At 33.7% G+C, this 20,745-nt stretch overlaps 1 protein-coding gene across 5 annotated transcripts in view; it reads left to right on the top strand.

Moving 5' to 3' along the window:
• The window catches only part of FSTL5 (follistatin like 5), a 786,207-nt gene that overhangs the window by 47,148 nt on the left and 718,314 nt on the right, over nucleotides 1-20,745 (top strand). For all 5 annotated transcript variants that reach the window (XM_032148724.2, XM_032148716.2, XM_032148719.2 and 2 more), the window contains exon 2: nucleotides 5,379-5,520. In XM_032148724.2, the coding sequence (XP_032004615.1) occupies nucleotides 5,395-5,520 (126 nt within the window). In that variant the 5' untranslated portion in view covers nucleotides 5,379-5,394. The remainder of the gene's footprint in view (nucleotides 1-5,378; nucleotides 5,521-20,745) is intronic.

Raw genomic sequence — 20,745 nt, 5'->3', positions numbered from 1 at the left:
CCCTTATTCCTGATTTAGCCTCCCCAACCTCCAGCCAATTAGCACCAAAAGCCCAAGAAGCTATTAGCTACAAATTCCTGCCTGGGGGTGGGAGTTGGGTGGCAGGGGGCAGGGACTTCTCTGGGGTCTTGCATGCACAGCTAAGCTCAAGATTTAACTTATCGTAACCCTTTCCTCATTTTAGTAGTAAAAAGCCCACACCTACGTGGAGATTTTATATGCTAATGGTACACGAGAAGTGTGTTAGAGCATGTAGATACAGAGCGCATGAGCCAATTAGAGGTCGGCCTTGGCACACATTACTTCACTAGTATTTTATGAATATTCACATACAGCTCCCATAAAAGAAATTCCTCTTAAGGCACTAGCTGCAGCCTCACCCTTTGAGCAGCTTGCTCTGCGTCTCACAGTGCACTGCTCCTTTGCAATAAACTTCTTTGCATACTCTTACTTTGAACTTGCTCTCAAAGTCTTTTGTGCCATGAAGAACCTGAAATGGCCCACTCACAACAGAGTGAGAGGCAGGTGAGGATACTTAACCTCTGCAACGATTGATAATGTTGGAGATTTTGCTTCATCTTGACACTCTTTTCATTCAAAGGCATGCTACGACAGTTTTCTTCTCCATCTCAAATGCTGCATTTTATTCTTAAGGCAATGCTTCAGTGGTCTTAGTTTTCCCAAGTGATTAGAAGTGACAGTCTGGAGAATATGTAAACATATCAAAATCCCTCAAATTTGAATCTACTAAATAACGTAATTACTATAAATCCTATCCCCGGCAAGCAGCATGGCATGTTTTGCCATGCGGAGAAAATAAAAATGGCTTGATGCAAAGAAACATATTATCTTTTGAAGAGGGGAGGTCTCTGCCCACCCCCTCACCATTTTAAAGTCTCACTTTGTTAGATCTGAAGTTAGGCAGTTACTTTTTAGATACACATGCATTTTATTTTCTTCAAGTTAATAATGAGGTTGTTTTCTGATGCTTTCCTATGAACATGGGGGTTACAAGGAAAAGTCACAGGATCATTATTGCACCATCTGTTCCAGCTGGTTTGTTTTAGTCACGTGCTTTTCAGCGTTCTCAGTGAGCTGTCAACAAACTGCCAATTAATTCTGAAAACCTAACAGGTTGTCAGAGGTTACTATACTGAGAAAGTGAGATTACGACACTGTTTATCATGGGATCGATTACTGCTGATTTACAAACAATTTCCAGAACACTTTCTGTGGATGAGTGAACTTTTAAAGATATAATAATGATATCTTCGGTTTCTGTATCTAAAGAGGAATAAGAAGATGATCATGATTCTCTGAGCATACATTGAGAAGAGCCATTTTTTTTTATTTAGGTTACTGTTTGATAACTATATAATTGGATTCAATTGTTTTTCTTAGTGATATTTCAATGAAGAAAAAAATTACAGGGTAGTTATTTACAAAAGAGGAGGGCAGAAACTAGGTTTTGTTCTTTCTCTGGTCTTTTTTGGCTATTACCTCTACACTGCTGAGCTCAAATGCCTATGTGTAACAGAAATCAGAGTTTTCCTAAGGAAAACTGACTTCTGACTATCTGACTTTTAATATTAGTTCTGTTTAGTTTTATTTGTGATACCAGTAAATCAATCCAGCCATGTCATAAATTTTGCTGAGGTAAAGTATATGTGTATATTTATTTTTGTGTAACTTTTTATTACTGAGAGATTTGGGACTTAGAAATCTTAGGACTATCAATGAAAACAATTAATTATGGTTAATCATATAAGAGATGTAGATGAAAATAGCACAAATAGGTTGCCTATACGGCCTTGAAGATTTACACACTGACTTATTTTTATTGACTTTTATTGAAATGTAAGGCAGATATTTCTAGCTTACTACCTTTGGGTAGATAAAATATTTCAGGATAATGTTGATCTAAGTATGAATGCATGGGATCTAACAGAAGCTTTAAAAGATTTTTAGTAACTTATTAAAATTAATTGTTAATTTGCTCTATATTTTATAATGCATGAAATGTTTGTAGTCATATAGAATGTGTGTGTGTGTGTGTGTGTGAGTGTGTGCATCCACACACAAAGAGAAAGAGGAGAGGGAAGAAGAGAGAGAGAAAATGAGAGGGAGGGCAGAGAAAGAAAAAACTGAGCACTTTAAAGAAATTTCTGACCTCACTTGTACCCAGAGTCAGGATGGAAGGAAGTTGTTTTCATGCCTCTTTCTTTTTTTCCTCAGCCTCTCTGAGTAGCTGGGACTACAGGCGCCCGCCACCGCGCCCGGCTAATTTTTTGTATTTTTAGTAGAGACGGGGTTTCACCGTGGTCTCGATCTCACCTCGTGATCCGCCCGCCTCGGCCTCCCAAAGTGCTGGGATTACACATGCCTCTTTCTTGACTCTCCTGGTAGACAACAGAAGCAGCAGATGTATTCAGAACCTTGTGGAAAATATCTCTTAACTTGAGCTGGTCCTTTTTGCTTTATTTTTGGCTCTATCTTGGATTTAATATCTTCCATCCAGATGTCTTTTAAACAAATATTTACCTCTGAGAAAAGGATTAGGTTATACATCAAAATGACAAAAAAAAAGGGGGGGATGGGTTGCAAATGAAAATATTTAGTTTGCTCAGGTTAGTTTTCAGAAGCTTTGTAGCATCAGGAGAAATAGGAATTGCATTCAACATTATCAGACTGATAATGTAAGGAAACATGATCTTTATTTTATCCTTGAATACAGAATGACATTTATGCATTCATTTATTGTTCAGTAGGTGCCAGGCTATTTGCTAGGCCCAGGTGATGTAATGCTGAAGAAAACAAAAATAAAAGCAAACAATTCCCTGCATTAACAAAGTTTGGAGGAGAAAAAATATATATAATCTAATGGAGAAGACCAACATTTTTCAAATAATCATGGTTATGATTTATAATTACATCCCTGAAATGAAGGAAAACTCATCTATGGGAATGAGTGACTAAAACATGTAACTCATGGAAGGTATTCTTGAGAGAAATGTCTGATGTGTGAAAGTTTTTGAGTGATAAATGGGGCAGGGGGAAAGGGCCATATTTCAAGTGGAGAAAATACCTTACAAAAGTCTTATAGCAGAGACAGTCAAAATAAGTTCAAAAAACTGAAGTTTAGTGTCACAGGAGGTGATATCCAGAGGGAGAGAGAAACACATAGAACCCAGACACTGGGAACTCGTCAGCTAGGTCAGGGATTTTGGTTTTTATCTTAAAAGTACATGAAAATATGCTAAAGTTATTAATGAGTGCAATAACATGATCACTCAGGCTCTCGTGTGGAGAATTGACTTAAGATGCATATATAGAAATGTGGAAGACTAGCAAGGATGTGGTTGGGACAGTTTAGGTGAGAAGTGTCTTGACAGCTTGCAATAGAGTGGGGACCATCAATTTGGAGGGGAAGCAAAGTTTGGGAATGTATTTAGAAGGTAGATATAAAAGAATTTAGTGATGAGTTTAAAGGGTAAACAAGAGATATCAAAGATGTTTCCTTGGTTTCTGGTTTAAGTACACAGATGAATGAAAATCTGGAAAAGTGTGGTGTTATGTGAGGATGTGCATACTATGAAGGGCTGTTTTTGAAACATGAAGGTGGAACTGTTAAGTAAGCAAGCTATACCAATCTAGAGGTTGGATGTGAAGCAATATATATAATTAAGATCAGAGATGATGTTGAGATAACCTGGGCTGAATGAATGAAGCAGGAATACAGGTGGCTAGCAATGAGATTTGATAAACCACAATATTTAATGGCAAAATAAAGCAGTAGGCTGAACCAACTAAAGGACTGAGGAGTTATCACAAAATCTACAGAAACAGAAGAGAGAAGTCTTATAAACACCAAAGAAAGTGACAGTTTCTTCCACAAAACAACAACAACAACAACAATGGAATGGCCAGCATATGTCTTGTAAGAATGGATTAGGAATGCCCACTGGGGTGTGTGTGTGTGTGTGTGTGTGTGTGTGTGTGTGTGAGAGAGAGAGAGATTGTGCTGGTTAGCTTTGAGAAAGCTAAAAAGTCAGTTTAATGGCCTGATGAGGTCAGAAGCGTGACTGAGTGAACTAGGGTAAGAAAATGGAATGATATATATATATAACTATTCCAGAAATTGAGAAAGTAAAGGAGAGAAGTTACCTTAAAACACAGGCCATTTCTGCCTGTCTAAAGATGGAAGAAAATAATTGAGAAAGGGTGTTTAAAATTCAGTCAAGAACCAGACTCAGTGGCTCATGCCTGTCACCCCAGTGCTTTGGGAGGCCACAGCAGGAGAAGCACTTGATACCAGGAGTTCAAGACTAGCCTGGACAAGATAGTGAGACCCTGTCTCTGAAAAGTAAAAATAAAACATTAACTCGGCCTGTTGGCACACGCTTGCCATTCTACCTACTGGGGAGGCTGAGACAGGAGGGTCATTTATGGTGTCATTGCACTCCAGCCTGCATAACAAAGTGAGACCCTGTTGCTAAAACAAACCCAAAATATAGCATAGAGCAATGTTAATCAATTGATTAAGTTTCTCAAGAAATCAGACATAACAGATTGGCTTTGACAGAAGAAAAAGCTCCTCTCTGTCACAATAGGGAAGGAGGTGTGTTGGCGAAAGTGATAAAGCAGGATATACTTGAGCTCAAAGCTTAGATTTGTATGTTTGAAAAGGACTTAGTATTTATACAATAATGAGTTTATGCCATTTTACAACTTATTTATATCCAAAAACATAGAAAGGCTGAAGTAGACATAAAACTTTTAGTTTAAAGTGCTTATAAAGCAATTTTCTAGGAAATGCTTTTTAAATACTGAAAAAGTACCTTAATAACTAAATATAATCCACCTGCATAACTTCTGTTGTACTCAGTTAATTTATTAAGTACTACCTATCATAGACTATCTTATTAACTTCTCATCAATATTTACCAGTGAATTATAATAACTATAAGTCTATTAAGATTTGTTCATCAAACATACTCAAAGAGAAGTTAAATATTTATATATTAATAATTGTATTCTGTACAGATAATTAGAAAATTAAGTATAATGCAATATTTTCTCTATTTTCCCCTTTTCTTTCAACCTTTTTTATTAACTCTTTTCTTACCACATTTTTATCAGTCCCTATATTTCTTCTCATTTCATATTTTATATAGCCGTCTGAATGAAAAAAAAGTATTTGTTATGATCAAAGGAATAATCTGTATTTGGAGATACTTACTTCTCATTTCCCTTGGCAACTACCAGCAAGTTTTCACTAGATTAATGGAGATTTATGCGTGATATTAAATATTTCATGATACATGTTTTTCAATATATAATTCATTTTCTCTGATTCCTTGCAATTTTAATTTTGACAGGTGAAAAGCAACAAGGATGTTTAAGTGCTGGTCAGTTGTCTTGGTTCTTGGATTCATTTTTCTGGAGTCGGAAGGAAGGCCAACCAAAGAAGGAGAATACGGCCTTAAATCCTATCAGCCTGTAATGAGATTGCGACATAAGGTACAGTCAATATTCTGAATCTGTTCATAGTGCCTGCCAATTATAAACTAAGCTATTAGTTTCCTGGTTTATTATTCACTTAGGAGCACTTATTTCAGAATATGCTTTCAGTAGTTTCCATATTATTTTTAAAACGCACATTTTAATACATAAGATAGCAGTAAATTTGGAAATATACAATTTCGAGAACTACTTCTTGACAAAGAATAGAGATAGCCCATTAAAAACATAATTATTAGAATTTACATACAGTAATACTAATAAATTTATAAAGAAGTAAATGTGAAACCCAATCTACCAGATAATTTATATTACTCCCATATTAATTGTGATTTTAGAAGATTTTAAACTAAATAAGTGTTATGTCCTATGCTTAGCTTTGTTATAAGATAAACAAAAAATTATCTACACCATCAGCAGATATATAGGTTAGCAAAGGATTTGTTTCCATAGAAATTATTAGAAATTTTCACAATATGGGGTTTTCTAATGTTGGGCAAATACTCCACTTTTTATGTTAAATGTTTTGAAGTATAAAATAAAAACTGATATTTAGGCATATAATAAATTATAAACATTAAATACTTATAATAAATTAAGCTAATGTTTTATTTTAATAGCAGTCCATGATACTGAAAATAATATTCTCAACTTTTTATTAAATCACATACAATTTTATAATACATTTTTGAGTTTTAAGAAAGTAGGAAAAACATCAAAAATAACATACTAATTATGGGAGAAAACTTTATATATTTGTAAAATTTCTTATTCAACTTGTCTCTAAGAAAGACTTTTGAAATAAACAAATAGATATTTTTTTTCCCTTGGAATTAATATATACATTTACACTGCATGTTTTTGCTGAAATTATTTTGTAAGTATCAAATATTTTGATAAAATAGCCAATCTTGACTGGGACTTTTGTGTACCAGACATTAAGCTAAGCTCTTCAATGTATTATCTGATTTAATCTTAAAAACAATCTTATGAAGAAGTAACTATTTTCATTTTATAGGCAATAAATTAAGTCATAGAAAGGTGAAGGAATTTTCTAAATGCACACATTTGTTAAATATATTAATTGGGATAATATGAAGGATAGATTCAATAGCCAACAAAAAAGGAAGTAAGTAAAAATATACTTTAATGTCAAAATCATTGTAAAAATTCAGTTACATGTGAAAATAAGTAAGTTTTTAAAGTTTCTAGTCTTGACATATGCAATTGGAGAATTGCCCTTGACCTACCACTTTTCAATTATCATGCTTTCTCCTGCCTCATGGACTAGTAATCAGTTTTATCCCCAGCTGAAGTTTAGAAATAATAACTCTTAATGTTCTGAGAACACATTATTAATACAGCAATTTGGTACATATTGTTATGTACCCATTGAATATTTATTCTGTGCTGTTTGTCTGCCCTAAGTTATGTGTCTTGAAATGAGGAATTATGCTTTTCTTTCACATCCTTTTATTTCTGGTGCCATGAACATAAGAGACACTGTTTAATTAAATCAATGGCAGAAAAATGACAGGTAGTATGCATGATGATGCTTTTCTGATTGTTCCCTTGCTAAATATCATACCACCAGTTTTAACGTGTTAGTATATACCTTTATAAACAAACTATTTTCAATTAAGTTTGGATGCTAAAGAAAAACTTATGTGTTGAGGTTTAATAAAGCTTTAAAGAAATAACACACTGAGTTAAAGTTTTTTGAGAAGCACTAATACCTACCAAAAATCATGTAAGTCACCTTTTCATCTTTTATATATCTGCATGTCTTTATGGCTAAATAGTTAGAAATAATATATGACTGTTGGTTTTAAAAGCAGAGACAGAGAATGCCTGGTTATATCTAACTTTCAAACAACTTTGAGCAGAGATGAGATTTGGTGAATGTGTGTGTGTGTGTGTGTGTGTGTGTGTGTTTGTGTGAGAAAGTGTATGTTTGACAGGAATGACTAGGAATCCTGGGTTGTACAAGTCCCTGTAAAAACCCCATCTTATACTTTGTACTCATTGTCAACCCTCATATTCAGCCCTCAGGAATTACCTTCTTTTCTCTGACACCTTGAAGATTGTATTAGAGCTTTTATTTCTGTTTGTGTCGGTCAAGATTAGGATCCCAGAAATTTCTGGCCTTCCTTTTCCCACTGATTCCCGTTATGAACCCACTGGGCCCATACATCACATTCTTGGTGAGACTTTACCAAACAGTGATTGAAAATGGAAAGCCAAAAACATTCCCTATCAATTTCTTTGATTTGTTTTCATCCACAAAACTCGACACCATTTGTCAAGACATATACTTATTTTTTAGTTTGTTGGATGTTTTCTTTTGTTAAGATGTGAACTACTTTTCATCTTGCTCCAGATCAAGGATAGTATTGGGCACGTGGTACACATTCAATAAATAATGGAGAATGAATGACTTTATCAGATGACTATAATAAGACTGAAAAGAAGATAACATGTATCATATATACATATATATTTCTATTTATATAATTAGTTATTAATTAAAATAAGTAAAATTTCTTTTTATTTATCAAAATAAAGTCAACAGCACAATACTTCAAATTTTAAAAATAAATTATTTTAATAGCATCATATAAATTAATTTTCGCTTATTCATTATTTTTAACCTATATGATTTATTTAAATTGCAAAAATGTAAATATTTGTATTTTTAAGACAAATAATGCAAAATCCATTTGGATTAGATTTTGCCAATGTTAAATATTATTGACTAGAAAAGTATAAAATAAATAATACAGAAAATAGATCTTCAGGTCTGGTAAGTCACATTTTACATTTTTCCTAGGAGAATGTGAGTACTTTGAATCTGAACAAATATATAGAGCTCATTTTTACCAAATATTTGTGTGCCAGTCATATAATGAATCCAATTTTGGAATCAAAAAGGAAAATATGAGACCTGTTTGTCAGATTACATTGAAATGTTGTAGATACAAATATAAAAATATGCAGGCATATCATTTATAACTATATGTAAACATAAATGTAATTGAAAATTTGTCGGTATCTTGAGATAAAAATGAATGACACAACTATCTATCATGCTAATTATTGAAATCTTACTTATAATCTACAGATAAGAGAAGAAGCCGATCATATGTTTTATCCCATGTGTTTACTCAACAAGCATGTATGGAACATCGTATGTAGGAATTCATTCACTCTCTAGATTTGTAAAATACAATGACCAAATCCAAATTCCAAAAGTGGATTTTATTTACCATTTTAACTTAAATATTGCATACTCATATCATGCCAGGTGGTTTCATGTACATTAATTGTTGTAATTTATATAATAATCCTGGGATGTAGGGAATATTATTCCTATTTATTCACATGACATTATTAAAACCCAGAGAGGTAAAGTAACTTTCCCAAGGACGAGCGATAATGACAGAACTAATGAGGTCCTTAAAGGCAGGTAAAAGCAAAGGTAGGGCAGACATAGGGAAGAAAAGGCCAGAAAATAAATAAAGACGATGATGATAATAAAGCAAAATGACACTGACCTCAGGAGAAATATCTTATGTTCTTTCAGTTTGTTTCTCTTGTTCCTCCATAAGCACAACCATAGAATCCCCATGTCCATTTCTGAAATGAATGTCTTCTCCTGATGGTTGTTGCAGTCCTCATTTAGGCCAACCTCCCCATGAAGACTCACTAGGAAGCAATACTTAACCATCCTAATTGCAGGTCTGTGACCCAAAATCTGTGTGTGAGCACAGTGTAGTAACTATTGACAGTCTTGTGCATTTGTGAGAAAGTTCCTTGGACACTCGCAAATTTTGCGCCATCTTTAGAATTAGTGTACTCAGAACAGCCATGATGAACTTGACTTAACATGTCACTGGGCATTGACTGTATAGCAGGTACTCTGTTAGCTATAATTCCATACATTAGGTTACTTAATTATATGAATATTCTCATGGCATAAGTGATTTTATTGCTAATTTGTAAATGGGGAAATTGGAGTTCATAGATATTTACTAATTACTTAATGTCACAGCTGGAAAGCCAGACAGCAGTATTTGGAGATACACAGTCTAAATAACTTAATAGAGGTTACAGAATGAGTACTTTTGTAGTAATTTGGCCTGTGTGCAATGTATTTCCTATTCTCCCCACATTCATGTGATAGTAACATAGGCTTACATGTCTTGGCATTTTTGTGCTTGGATAGGACCATGTGTCTAGTTCTGGCCAATGAGTTGGGAGCAGAAGTGCCATGCAATGCATCTGGGCTGAATTATATCATAATTCACATTGGATCACAATTGTAAAATCTTCTAGAACTCTCTTTTTTCTGAAGCATTGCAAACAGCATCTGTTCAAGGTGGGGGCTGCTTAAGTATTCCAAACTGCCTAAATAACTATGATGAGTAAAATGTCCTGACAATTAGAGATTGTGGTGGAATAAGAACTGAAGGGTTTTAAATCACTTCATTTTGTACATCATTGAGATTTGGGAGTTGTTGGTTATTTCATTAAAACCTTAGCTTTATCTGCAATCAAGACAGAACTAGAACTTAAACCCACATTACCTAATTACAAACCCTGTGATCCTTTTTCATTACCATTTTGGCTCCCTGTTTCATTTCTACTCTTGGCCTTTTCTTATTCTCATTTTCTCCATTATCCCTTTGTTCTCACTACTTGCTTGGTTGTAATTTTCTATCCCAATTTAACCCCTGGCTATATTTATAATGATGTAATATGTATGTATTAATAGTTGAGCATATTAACATGTATCTAATTGGTTGCTGGTAAATCGTTTTGGGGTCAGTTACATAGCTTACAACCTTTTTTCTTAACTATAGTGCTGATCACACTGCTACATTGTTTGCTGATTATTATAATCAAAGTCAGGCTTGAGGGAAGATCTTATGAGGACAGACAAGAATATTCTTTGAGTATACCTAGTGGGACCACTTAAAGTCCTTAAAATGCTTTTATCTCTATTTACCCAGATACTACTATGTCCAACTTTGTAGTGCAGCGCTACCTCTGCAAATCTAAATTGACTTATGGTTCTGTTACTTACTAAATCAAAATGTTTATCTGTAAGGGTAGTTACTGAGCAAATGGGGCAAAGGGGGTACATGATTTAATAATTCCTAAGAGGGTTGCTATTTTTGATAGTACAGTCTAATTCAAAGAATTCCTTTGTGGGATGTGATTTTTTCAACTTTCAATATTAAAGAGTGATAGATGTGGATTGGTGAAGAGTGGCAGTAGAGAACTCTAGGGAAAGAGACAAACATTAAAGAAAACATCAAAACTTTGACTGCTTAGAGGCTGTGAACCTTCAGGCAGACCCAGGAGCATTATTTCCTGACTGAGGAAGAAATTTGCTATCCCTTCTGAAATATGCGATTGCTGGCAGCATATTCAAGAAAGGTCCTTTAAAATGTTAATATATTTTGCAGAGGTCAGGAAGCAATTCGGACCACCATCTGAGAGCAAATATGTCCACGGTGAGAGGAGTTAAAAGAATATTAGTTAAAGAATTAATTAACTAAATAGTAAGGATTATACCAATTAATGTATTGATATGTTTATTCTGTATATGCCAAAAAGGCTGAATATCGTTGATAAATCTCATAATTTTTTCTAATAAAATAAATTATGTTTGAAAAATTTATTTTTTTCTGATAAATTGTATCTCATTATTAACTGACACCATCTTACCCCTGTTTTTGTGATTGTGCAAGAACTATTGAAGAATAATTAAAAAATCAGTCCTAGGTTAATAAGATCCAAGTGCACGTAATAGTTCTGTATATTTTATAAATGGGAAAAATGAATCTAAAAAATATTTGAGTTTTAGCAAAAATGCTTTCTTAGTCATTTAAGAGGCCTGGGCAAAAATCAAATCACGAAGATGTTTGTAAAAGTTTCAGTTATGCAAGATGAATAAGTTTTGGTAACTAATGTACAGTATGGAGGCTATAATTAACACTATTGTATACTCGAAATTTGTTAATAGGGTAGATCTTAAGTGTTCTTACCACACAAGCACACAGAAAGAAAATAAATGGTAAATATGTGAGGTAGTGGATATGTTAATTGATGGTAATGATCATTTCAGAATGCACATGAAACATCAAGTTGTACATTTAAAATATATACAATTTTCTGTCAGTTTTACCTCAATAAATCTGGGGAGGGGAGAAAATATTAAAAGCAACTTGTTTTATTAGAAATGCTCTCTACCTGGATTACCCATAGGCTAGATGCTTTTTTATTGTTAAAATTATCATGCTAATTGCCTGAAAGGAACTCTGTATTATAATGATGATTCTGTTGACAAGGGGTAGTACTGTTTTTTTCCTGAGGTCCTCTGTCTTCTTTTTACCTTCCAAGCTCTAGTCAGGCAGGGAAACATTTAAGCAAGCTTTACTTCAGTGAGTGACTCTGAATAATATCAAGAATTGTGAAATGTCAGATTTTATCCTCTTTGCAAGCTCTTAAGATAGCCTGTCACACATAGTTTCATGAGTAGTGATAGAAAACAAAAGACTCCTGGGTCAAGGACAAAGGACAGTTCATTCTTCACAGTAGTAATGGTAGCCAGAGTGTCATCATTTGGGCTAGTTTTGTTAAGCCCAGTTTCCACAGGGCAATGCAGGTTACACTAGTGCACACCATAGAGTATGTTACACGAGAAGACCTGTGAGTTGAAGAACACTAGGTCTGTTGTATGAGCCTGTTTGTTCTTTGCTCCAGAGAAAAACATTCTCTTTATTATAGTGTTACGAGGGTGGGGGGGTGGCCCCTTGCTCACAGAGCTCCCAAGATGGTGGCGGGCCGCTTCCAAGATGGTAGCGGGCTGCTTCCAAGGTGGTGGCAAGCCTCGTGTTCTCTGACCTGGGGTTCTTGGCCTCACGGATTCCAAGGAATGGAATCTTGGGCCATGTGGTGAGTGTTATAGCTCTGTTGGAAGCCATTGGTCACGGAAGAGAACCGTGGAACCCAGTGACTAGTGTTCAGCTCAATTAGGACGAACCCAGGCACTTGGCCGTGCAGGAACAATGGCAAGCCTTTAGCCTGATTGGGAGTGGCAATAGGCGCCTCGCCGATCAGGAGCACAGCAGACACCCTGCTGGATCCGGAGGGATGGAAGTCAGTGGTGGGTCTGTGATGGTGGCAAACAGCAGTGGTGGACGGCGAGTGAAAGCTCAGCTGGAGTCATAACAAACACGGATCAGAAGAGTGCAGTTGTTAATAGAGTGAAAACAGAGCTCCCATACAAGGGGAGGGGACCCAAAGGGGGTTGCCCTTGCCAGCTCTAATGCCTGGGTTTATATCCCCATCCTTGTCTCTCCCGCTGTGCTCTCAGGCAATAGATGATTGGCTATTTCTTTACCTCCTGTTTTTGCCTAATTAGCATTTTAGTGAGCTCTCTGATTGATCGGGTTTGAGCTAAGTTGCAAGCCCCGTGTTTAAAGGTGGATGCTGTCACCTTCCCAGCTATGCTTAGGGATTCTTAGTCTGCCTAGGAAATCCAGCTAGTCCTGTCTCTCAATAGGGGACAGTAGGTGGTCATTTCCTTTGTTCCGAATGGAGATACAATTTCCATCTTACAAGCCTATGAATACAATAGCCTTTTGCTTCAGAGAGAGACATTTTCTGTATGTTCCAAGACTTTGCTATACAAGCATCCTTGAACAGAGAGATGGTACAGAACAAATGGAGGTTACTGTCTCTGCTCACAAGATGTGCAGAAACACTAGAGACCCATGGAGAACTGGCTACCAATACACATTGAGAGTACCATGTATTACATACTGGAGGTCACAATTGTCACTTAATACATTTGCTTAAGGCCAAGGCTAAATGCTGTGTGCAAAGAGTTAATCTGAAAACCAGGTATTTGTTTATAGCTTTATTCTGCCTTTCACCTAGTTTTGTCCTTTTAAGAGTTTTAAGAAAATACAAGGTTTTGTTGACCTTTGAATGTGTTGTTTGCATGTTTATTCCTTCAAAACAACTTTATTTCCTATTCTAGAGAAAACTGGCATTCACTGGACTGCATTGCTTTGCTTAACTGAAGCAAGAAAATAAAGGGATAGATCTGACTTCTAAAATTCTCAAGATAAAGACCTACTACAGAAAATGGTCTTTTGATCTTTGATAATGAGTTCCCAAAACAATATTATTATTATAGATCTGTAGGTGGTATGCAAAAACAGTTGCTCTTTTACACCTTTATGACCCTATGTTAAAATATTTTTCTTAAAGCTTTAAAAGTAACCATAACTTGACAAAATAGAGCTGCTTTCCTTTGCAAGTTTGAAGTTTTGAAATGCTAAAAAAGGGTTGCATCAGCATTCTATTTACATCTATTCAACACAAATAAGACAAAGTAGGCAAATAAAGTCAAATGTGTATAGTATATTAAAGCCAAGCTTGTCAGGAGTCCAGATCACTCCAATTACGTGCCAGCCTTTGGCACATATGATGTTTTCTACCACCCAAATATACATTTTCAAGTGACCTGAAACACAGTACTTTCTCTTACACCACTCCCTCTATCTATATTATATATATTTATATATATAAAATAGATATATATTTCATATATTATATATATTTATATATAAAATAGATATATATTTCATATATTATATTATATATAATATATATAACATATTTTATATATATTAAATATGTGTAACATATTTAATATATATATACAAATATGTGTAACATATTTATATATATATTTATATATGGAGTGATCTGGACTCCTGACAAGCTTGGCTTTAATATACTATACACATTTGACTTTATTTGCCTACTTCGTCTTATTTGTGTTGAATAGATGTAAATAGAATGCTGATGCATATTTATATATATAATTGTTTCAATAGTTGAAAAACTACATGGATTTAACCTTGTTTCCAGGAAGCCACTGATCCTTTTACAGATAAAGAAGCATCAGAATATTAGGACATAGGTGAGTTAAGCAGGCTACTGTTTATTTATTTTTTTTCTGTTGGACTTCCAAAGTCTTTTTACCATTAGATCTCTTTGTCTTTTCTCACAATTTCTGTGGAAACAGCAGTGCTAGATCATGATTAGCTAAAGAAAAACAATCAACACACCCAAATCTGCATTAATTAAGCACTTTGTGCTTCCACCTATTCGAAAAATAAAATATAGGTGTGGTTGTTTTCAAGAGGCCTCTATGTGGATACTCCAAATATGTATATGTAGGAAAAAGGGTTATGAGTTAAAAATAGGTGAATGACTAAAGATATGTTTTCTAATCATTGATATTGATCCATCGGCAAGTTGGCATTCGCTGTCACTACTTCAATTTGTGAATTAATTACAAGTTATTTTCTGCATGTTTTATTATTAAAAATTCCATTGTGACTTCAATTAGCAAAGCTCTGTGTTACAAATGAAAAGAAATATTCTGGTTTATGAGCTTGACATTCAGCATGTTTAAGAGATTAAAAACCCTACAGTATACAAGCTGCAACTGGAAGGGTTTTATTTGTAACCAGTATTACTTATTCCATTATTTCTTGCCTTAGTTCCTTCGCATATGAACTGAGTTTTATAAAATAGTAGAAATATTCTTCCATTTTTTTAATCTAATACGATGGCAAAACCGAGAGCCTGAGAGGTAGAGATTTTTAAGTGGATGATGACACAGCCAGATACTTTTCAGCTGAGAATAGAACCCAGATTTTCTGTCTTCCAGAACAGTTGTTTTCCTTTAAAGCTCTCTCCTCAAATTAACGCTTTTCTTTAAGTTCAGCTTTTAACAATGAAAAATGCACATTCACTCATTATTTCAGCAAATATTTATTAAGTACCTACTATACATGAAGTACTGAATAAAACAGTTCAAATCAAGTTCTTAAATACACAGCTTGACTTGCCCTGACTGCTGCTGAAGCAAACATCTCCAATGAATTTACTGAAAACATACTTTAAAACCTTATTTAGATGTGCAACAGAGGGATAGTTCTTCAGGGAGAGCCAATGCAAAGTTTGCTTTATAGGAGGCAGTCTCCATGAAAATAAATGCAGGTGATAATGTATGTTTGCCGGAATAGGTACAAGAAAAGCATGCTTAGTCTAAGACGTTGAACTAGCCACCTGGCTGTCTGAAGGCGATTGTGTGTTTATCACCTGTGTGTATTAAAACCATGGGCCCTTTCAAAGGTGGGTCTGTCACTCATTATACAATCAGTAAGTAGAAACACCCAACAATAAATATCTATTTCCAACAGGCTGTCAAAATCGTGCTCTCGTATGTTACCAGAAATGCCAGCAGTGTGGTTTGTTTTCTCTTAAGGGCCTCTTTTCTCTTTCTCACTGCTTTTTTCTAAAACAAACATTATTTTTAGAGAATTTTAGGTTCACAGCTAAACTGAGCAGAGTACAAAGAGTCACTCTATACCCCCTCCCCCACACATGCACAGCCCTCCCTTTATTAACATCCTGTATCGGAGTGGTACATTTATAGTCAATGAATCTACATTGAATATACATTATCATCACTCAAAGCCCATAGTTTGTAATAGGCTCATTCTTTGTGTTGTATATTCTAGGGGTTTTGATAAATGTATAATGACATGTATCCACCACTATAGTATCATACAAAATAGTTTCATTGCCCTAAATATCTCTGCTTTGCCTCTTCATCTTTCATTTTCACCAAATGTCATATAGTTGGAATCATACAGTGTACACCCTTCTGAGATTGTCTTCTTTCATTTAGTAATATGCATTGAAGTTTCCTCTATGTATTTTCATAGTGCAATAGCTCATTGATTTTTAGTGCTGACTAATACTCCATTTTCTGAATGTACCACAGTTTGTTTTTACATTCACTACTGAAGGACATCTTGGTTGCTTCCAAATTTTGGCAATTATGAATAAAGCTGCTATAAACATCCCCATGCAGATTTTTCTGTGGACATACGTTTTCAGCTGTTTTGGGTAAATACCAAGGAGCATGATCGCTGGATCACATGGTCAACATATGTTTAGTTTTGTAAGAAACTGCCAAACTGTATTCTACAGTGGCTGTACAATTTTTCATTCTCACTAGCGATGAATGAGAGTTCCTATTGCTCCACTATCCTCACCACCATTTGGTGTTGTCAGTATTTTGCATTCTGGCTGTCCAAATAGTGGATGCTGTAGTTTTAATTTGCAATTCCCTCATGACATATGATGTTTAATATCTATGAAAACAGAAAATGTATTTTGTCAATTGTGTATCTTTGATGATAGTGTCTGTTCAGCTCTCTTGCCCATTTTATAATTGGGTTGTCAGTTTTCTTTTTGTTGTGTTTTTCATGTTCATTGTATATTTTGGATAACAGTCCTTTATCAGATATATCTTTTGTAAATATTTTTTCTCAGACTGTAGTTTGTCTTCTCATTCTTTTGACAGTGTTTATTTCTATAGCAGAAATGTTTAATTTGAATGAAGTCCAGCTTATCAATTATTTCTTTCATGGACTGTGCCTTTGTTGTTGTATTAAAAAGGTCATTACCATACCAAAGGTTATCTAGATTTGCTCTTACATTATCTTATATTTTTGTGGATCATAAATTTATTGTTAATACATTCTTGCCATGACAGGCATAACATTTTTATTGAAAAGTATTTGTATTCTTTTTTAACAATATAAACTATAAATAATTCATTTAAATTAATGCTTAGAATTTCAAATTTGATTCTGCTTGAAACAGTAGTTTTATGCAATAATTGGACATTTTATACACTTTAATATTTCAATTATTTTCCTTTTCTTAAATCCTTTGGATTTATGTAGACACTTAGTGTGCTATAGTTAACAATAACTTATTGTATGTTTCAAAATAGCTGAAAGAAAATATTTAGAATGCTACTACACAAAGAAATGATACATGTTTGAGGTGATGACTATCCCAGTTATCCTGATTTGATTATTAAGTGTTGTATGCATGTATCAAACTATCACATGTACCTAAAAATTTATACAATCATGTCCTAATAAAAAAGAGAAAAAGAAGAAAAAGATCTTCTATTTTATCATCTTTAAGTTTTATAGTTTTGTGTTTTGCATTTAGTTCTATGATCCTTTTTGAGTTACTTTTTTGTGAAGGATTCAAAGTCTGTGTGTGGATTCTTTTTGTTGCTGTTTTTGCATGTAGATGTGCAGTCGTTCCAGAAACATTTGTTGAAAGTACTATCTTTGCTCGATTGTATTGCTTTTGCAACTTTTTCCAAGATAGGTTGGTTATATTTATGTGATTTTATTTCTGGACTCTGATTATGTTCTATTGATAAGTTCGTGTGTTCTTTCATCAATACCAGCCAGTCTTATTTACTATGACTTTATATAATAGTAAGTCTTGAAATTTAGTATTGCTAGTCCTCTGACCTTGTTCTTTTCTTTCAATATTGAGTTGACTATTCTGGGGGTTTTGCTTGTCTAACCTAAGAATCAGTTTATTGATATCCACAAAATAACTTTCTGGGGTTTTGACTGGGATTTCATTGAATCATTTGCATTAACTCATTGCATCCCAATCACTTTTCATACAATGGACAACCCAGATATTACATGCATATTCTCTGAGTCTTGAGCAAAAGTATATATTTTTGCAAAATACATCAATGTATAGATGCATGAGGATATAGAATGTCATCATCCCCTCCAACATTTCTCCCAGGCCTTTTCTCTGTCAATCTCTGCTTCCATTTGTTCTAGGGCAACCAATGTTCTGATTTTTTTTTAACCGTGATACAGTTTTATCTGTTTTAAGATTTTGATGTAAATGGGATCGTACCATATAGCAGATTTATGTAATACATTTTTCACTCAGAATAATATTGAGATTCATCTATGCTATTTTGATTATCAGTAGTGAATTCCTTTTTATATATCTAGTTAGAGGAATACTACCCAGTGTAGATAACGATGCTTTTTGTTTTTTGGTTATTTTTATCTTCAGTTCCTTTTACTATGATGGAAACCGGATTGGGATTCTTATAAATAAAGCTGCTATGGACATCCTTATGCAATATTTTTGTGATTATTTCTGTTTCCCTTGGGTCACTACTAGGAGTGGATTGCCGGCTCATTGTGCAGGCATTTTTAAAAATTAGAAACTACCAGAACTTTTTCTATAGATGTACAATTTTACATTCCCAACAGCAGTGTATGAAATTTCCAAGTGGTCCACATTTTTGACAGTATTTGCTGTTTTGGTCTTTTTAATATCAGACATTCTGGAGAGTGTGTAGTGTTATCCATTGTAGTTTTAATTTAATTTTCTTGTTAACTAGTGACTTTGAGCTTTTTTCTTTTGCATTCTGACTTTTTATGACGTTTCTTTTGTGAAGTGTCTGCTCAAATCTTTTGCCATTGTTGTAAATTGCTTTTTTAAATTTTTAAGTTGTTGAAGTGCTTTACATTTTATTGACACCACAAAGTGTATATAATTATTTTATAGGAATATTTATATCATTTATAGCTAATTAAAGCTACTGTTTTCCAGTTTAATATAATTTTAAAGAAAATCGTGTTGATTATGACAATAAAAGGTCCATACTTGGGCAGAGATTTTAAACATTTAATAATAAAATAATTGAAAGTTATAACTTGCTACAAGTTACATATGATTAAAATAATTGTATATTTTATTGAAATACACTTAAATATTACATATACACACAAATATATATATACACGCCATATTTATTTTGCTAACATTTCATTGCTAAAAAAAAATAGAAATTCCTCTCCTCTATTGCAGTCAATTTATCAGACACTAAGGATAATCAGTTACACCCAATTTAAGATTTAAAACAGTATTTCCCTGATATATTATGCCTATAACACATTTCTCTGAGAAGATTAAATATACACAAACTAGAAATGACAGAAATAACATCGAAAAGAGTAAATTAAATCTCTAGGAAAAGCAATTGTAGAAAAAGATTCAACTGTTGTAATGAGAAAGTATCTCTTGCTTTATCATCTTGTATTTTAGACTTTACAAGTCTTAAAAACAAACCGCTATTTCATCTTAAATAATAAAACAACAAAGGATAATCAATCCTACTGAGTTCTACATTTCTCTTAGTATGATGGGTGGCAAGTGTTAATATGGATTCAATCATGTATCACTCATTGTATCACTTTCATTTCATCAATTGAATATTGTTAACTTTAAAAATTTTTGTATTAATCTTATAACTTTATTTTTGATTTATAGTTATATAGGAGATATATGTGAATACCTTTTATAACCTATAGTAAACTTGTTCATACTTAAGCAATATTATTTTGGAAAAAATTAAAGCTACATTACTTGTCCACGAGAATTATTTCTTTCCTTTGAATGGAGAACACACATTAGTCGAGTTGTAGAGATACTAAGGGAAAGGGTATGTAGGCATCTAGGAGTCACTGCACCAGATTTTTAGTTTTCATTCTGTTTTATGTTGAGCTTTAAGATTACTTGGGTATGGCCAAGAAATGATACAGCAAAATGCAAGACAAACCAAAGGTTGAGCGGCAAGCCCTTTTGATTGCCTACTCCCATTTCACTTAAAGCATTTCTGATTATATATCTATTATAATATATAAGTAATAAATATATTATTTATATTTATATTTTGTGACTCATAAATTTTGTTGGAAGAGAATGTTTTCATTGCTTAAGAAAAGTTAAATTATTGGATGATTGGTCTTAAGATTCTGCTGCAACAACCTAGTGATTTGTGAATTTTGATTTCAAATGGTTTTTAGCTAGTTCCATAAATGAGGTCTTTGAAGGATGAACACTTGCCACAAAGAAATATATATTTAAAAATTGAGGATAATTCAGAAATTTTTTTCAGGATAGCAAATTAAATATTTGGAAGCATTATTGCATTAATTTATAAAATTACTACAAAAGCATCACTGAAAGTTAAAGTTGAAATGTAGCTTATCTGACCACAAGGGATAATATCTTCATTTTACTAATGAAAAATTTAAGTCATTGTATGCATGTGTCTGGGTTGCTACAATCAGATAGTAGTAGACTTGGAAATAAAACTCTGGTCTTCTAACAAAGGGTAGATAGAGATTCCACACATTAAAGATATATTTTTCTAATGTATTTGTTTAAAATGCTCGATTGTTGTAATTACACATGTAACATACATGTGTA

The sequence above is a fragment of the Hylobates moloch genome, unplaced genomic scaffold, assembly GCF_009828535.3.
Source record: "Hylobates moloch isolate HMO894 unplaced genomic scaffold, HMol_V3 SCAFFOLD_3, whole genome shotgun sequence".
NCBI lineage: Eukaryota > Metazoa > Chordata > Mammalia > Primates > Hylobatidae > Hylobates > Hylobates moloch.
The sequence above is the reverse complement of the archived record's forward strand: the minus strand, read 5'-3'. Positions and strand labels throughout refer to the sequence as shown.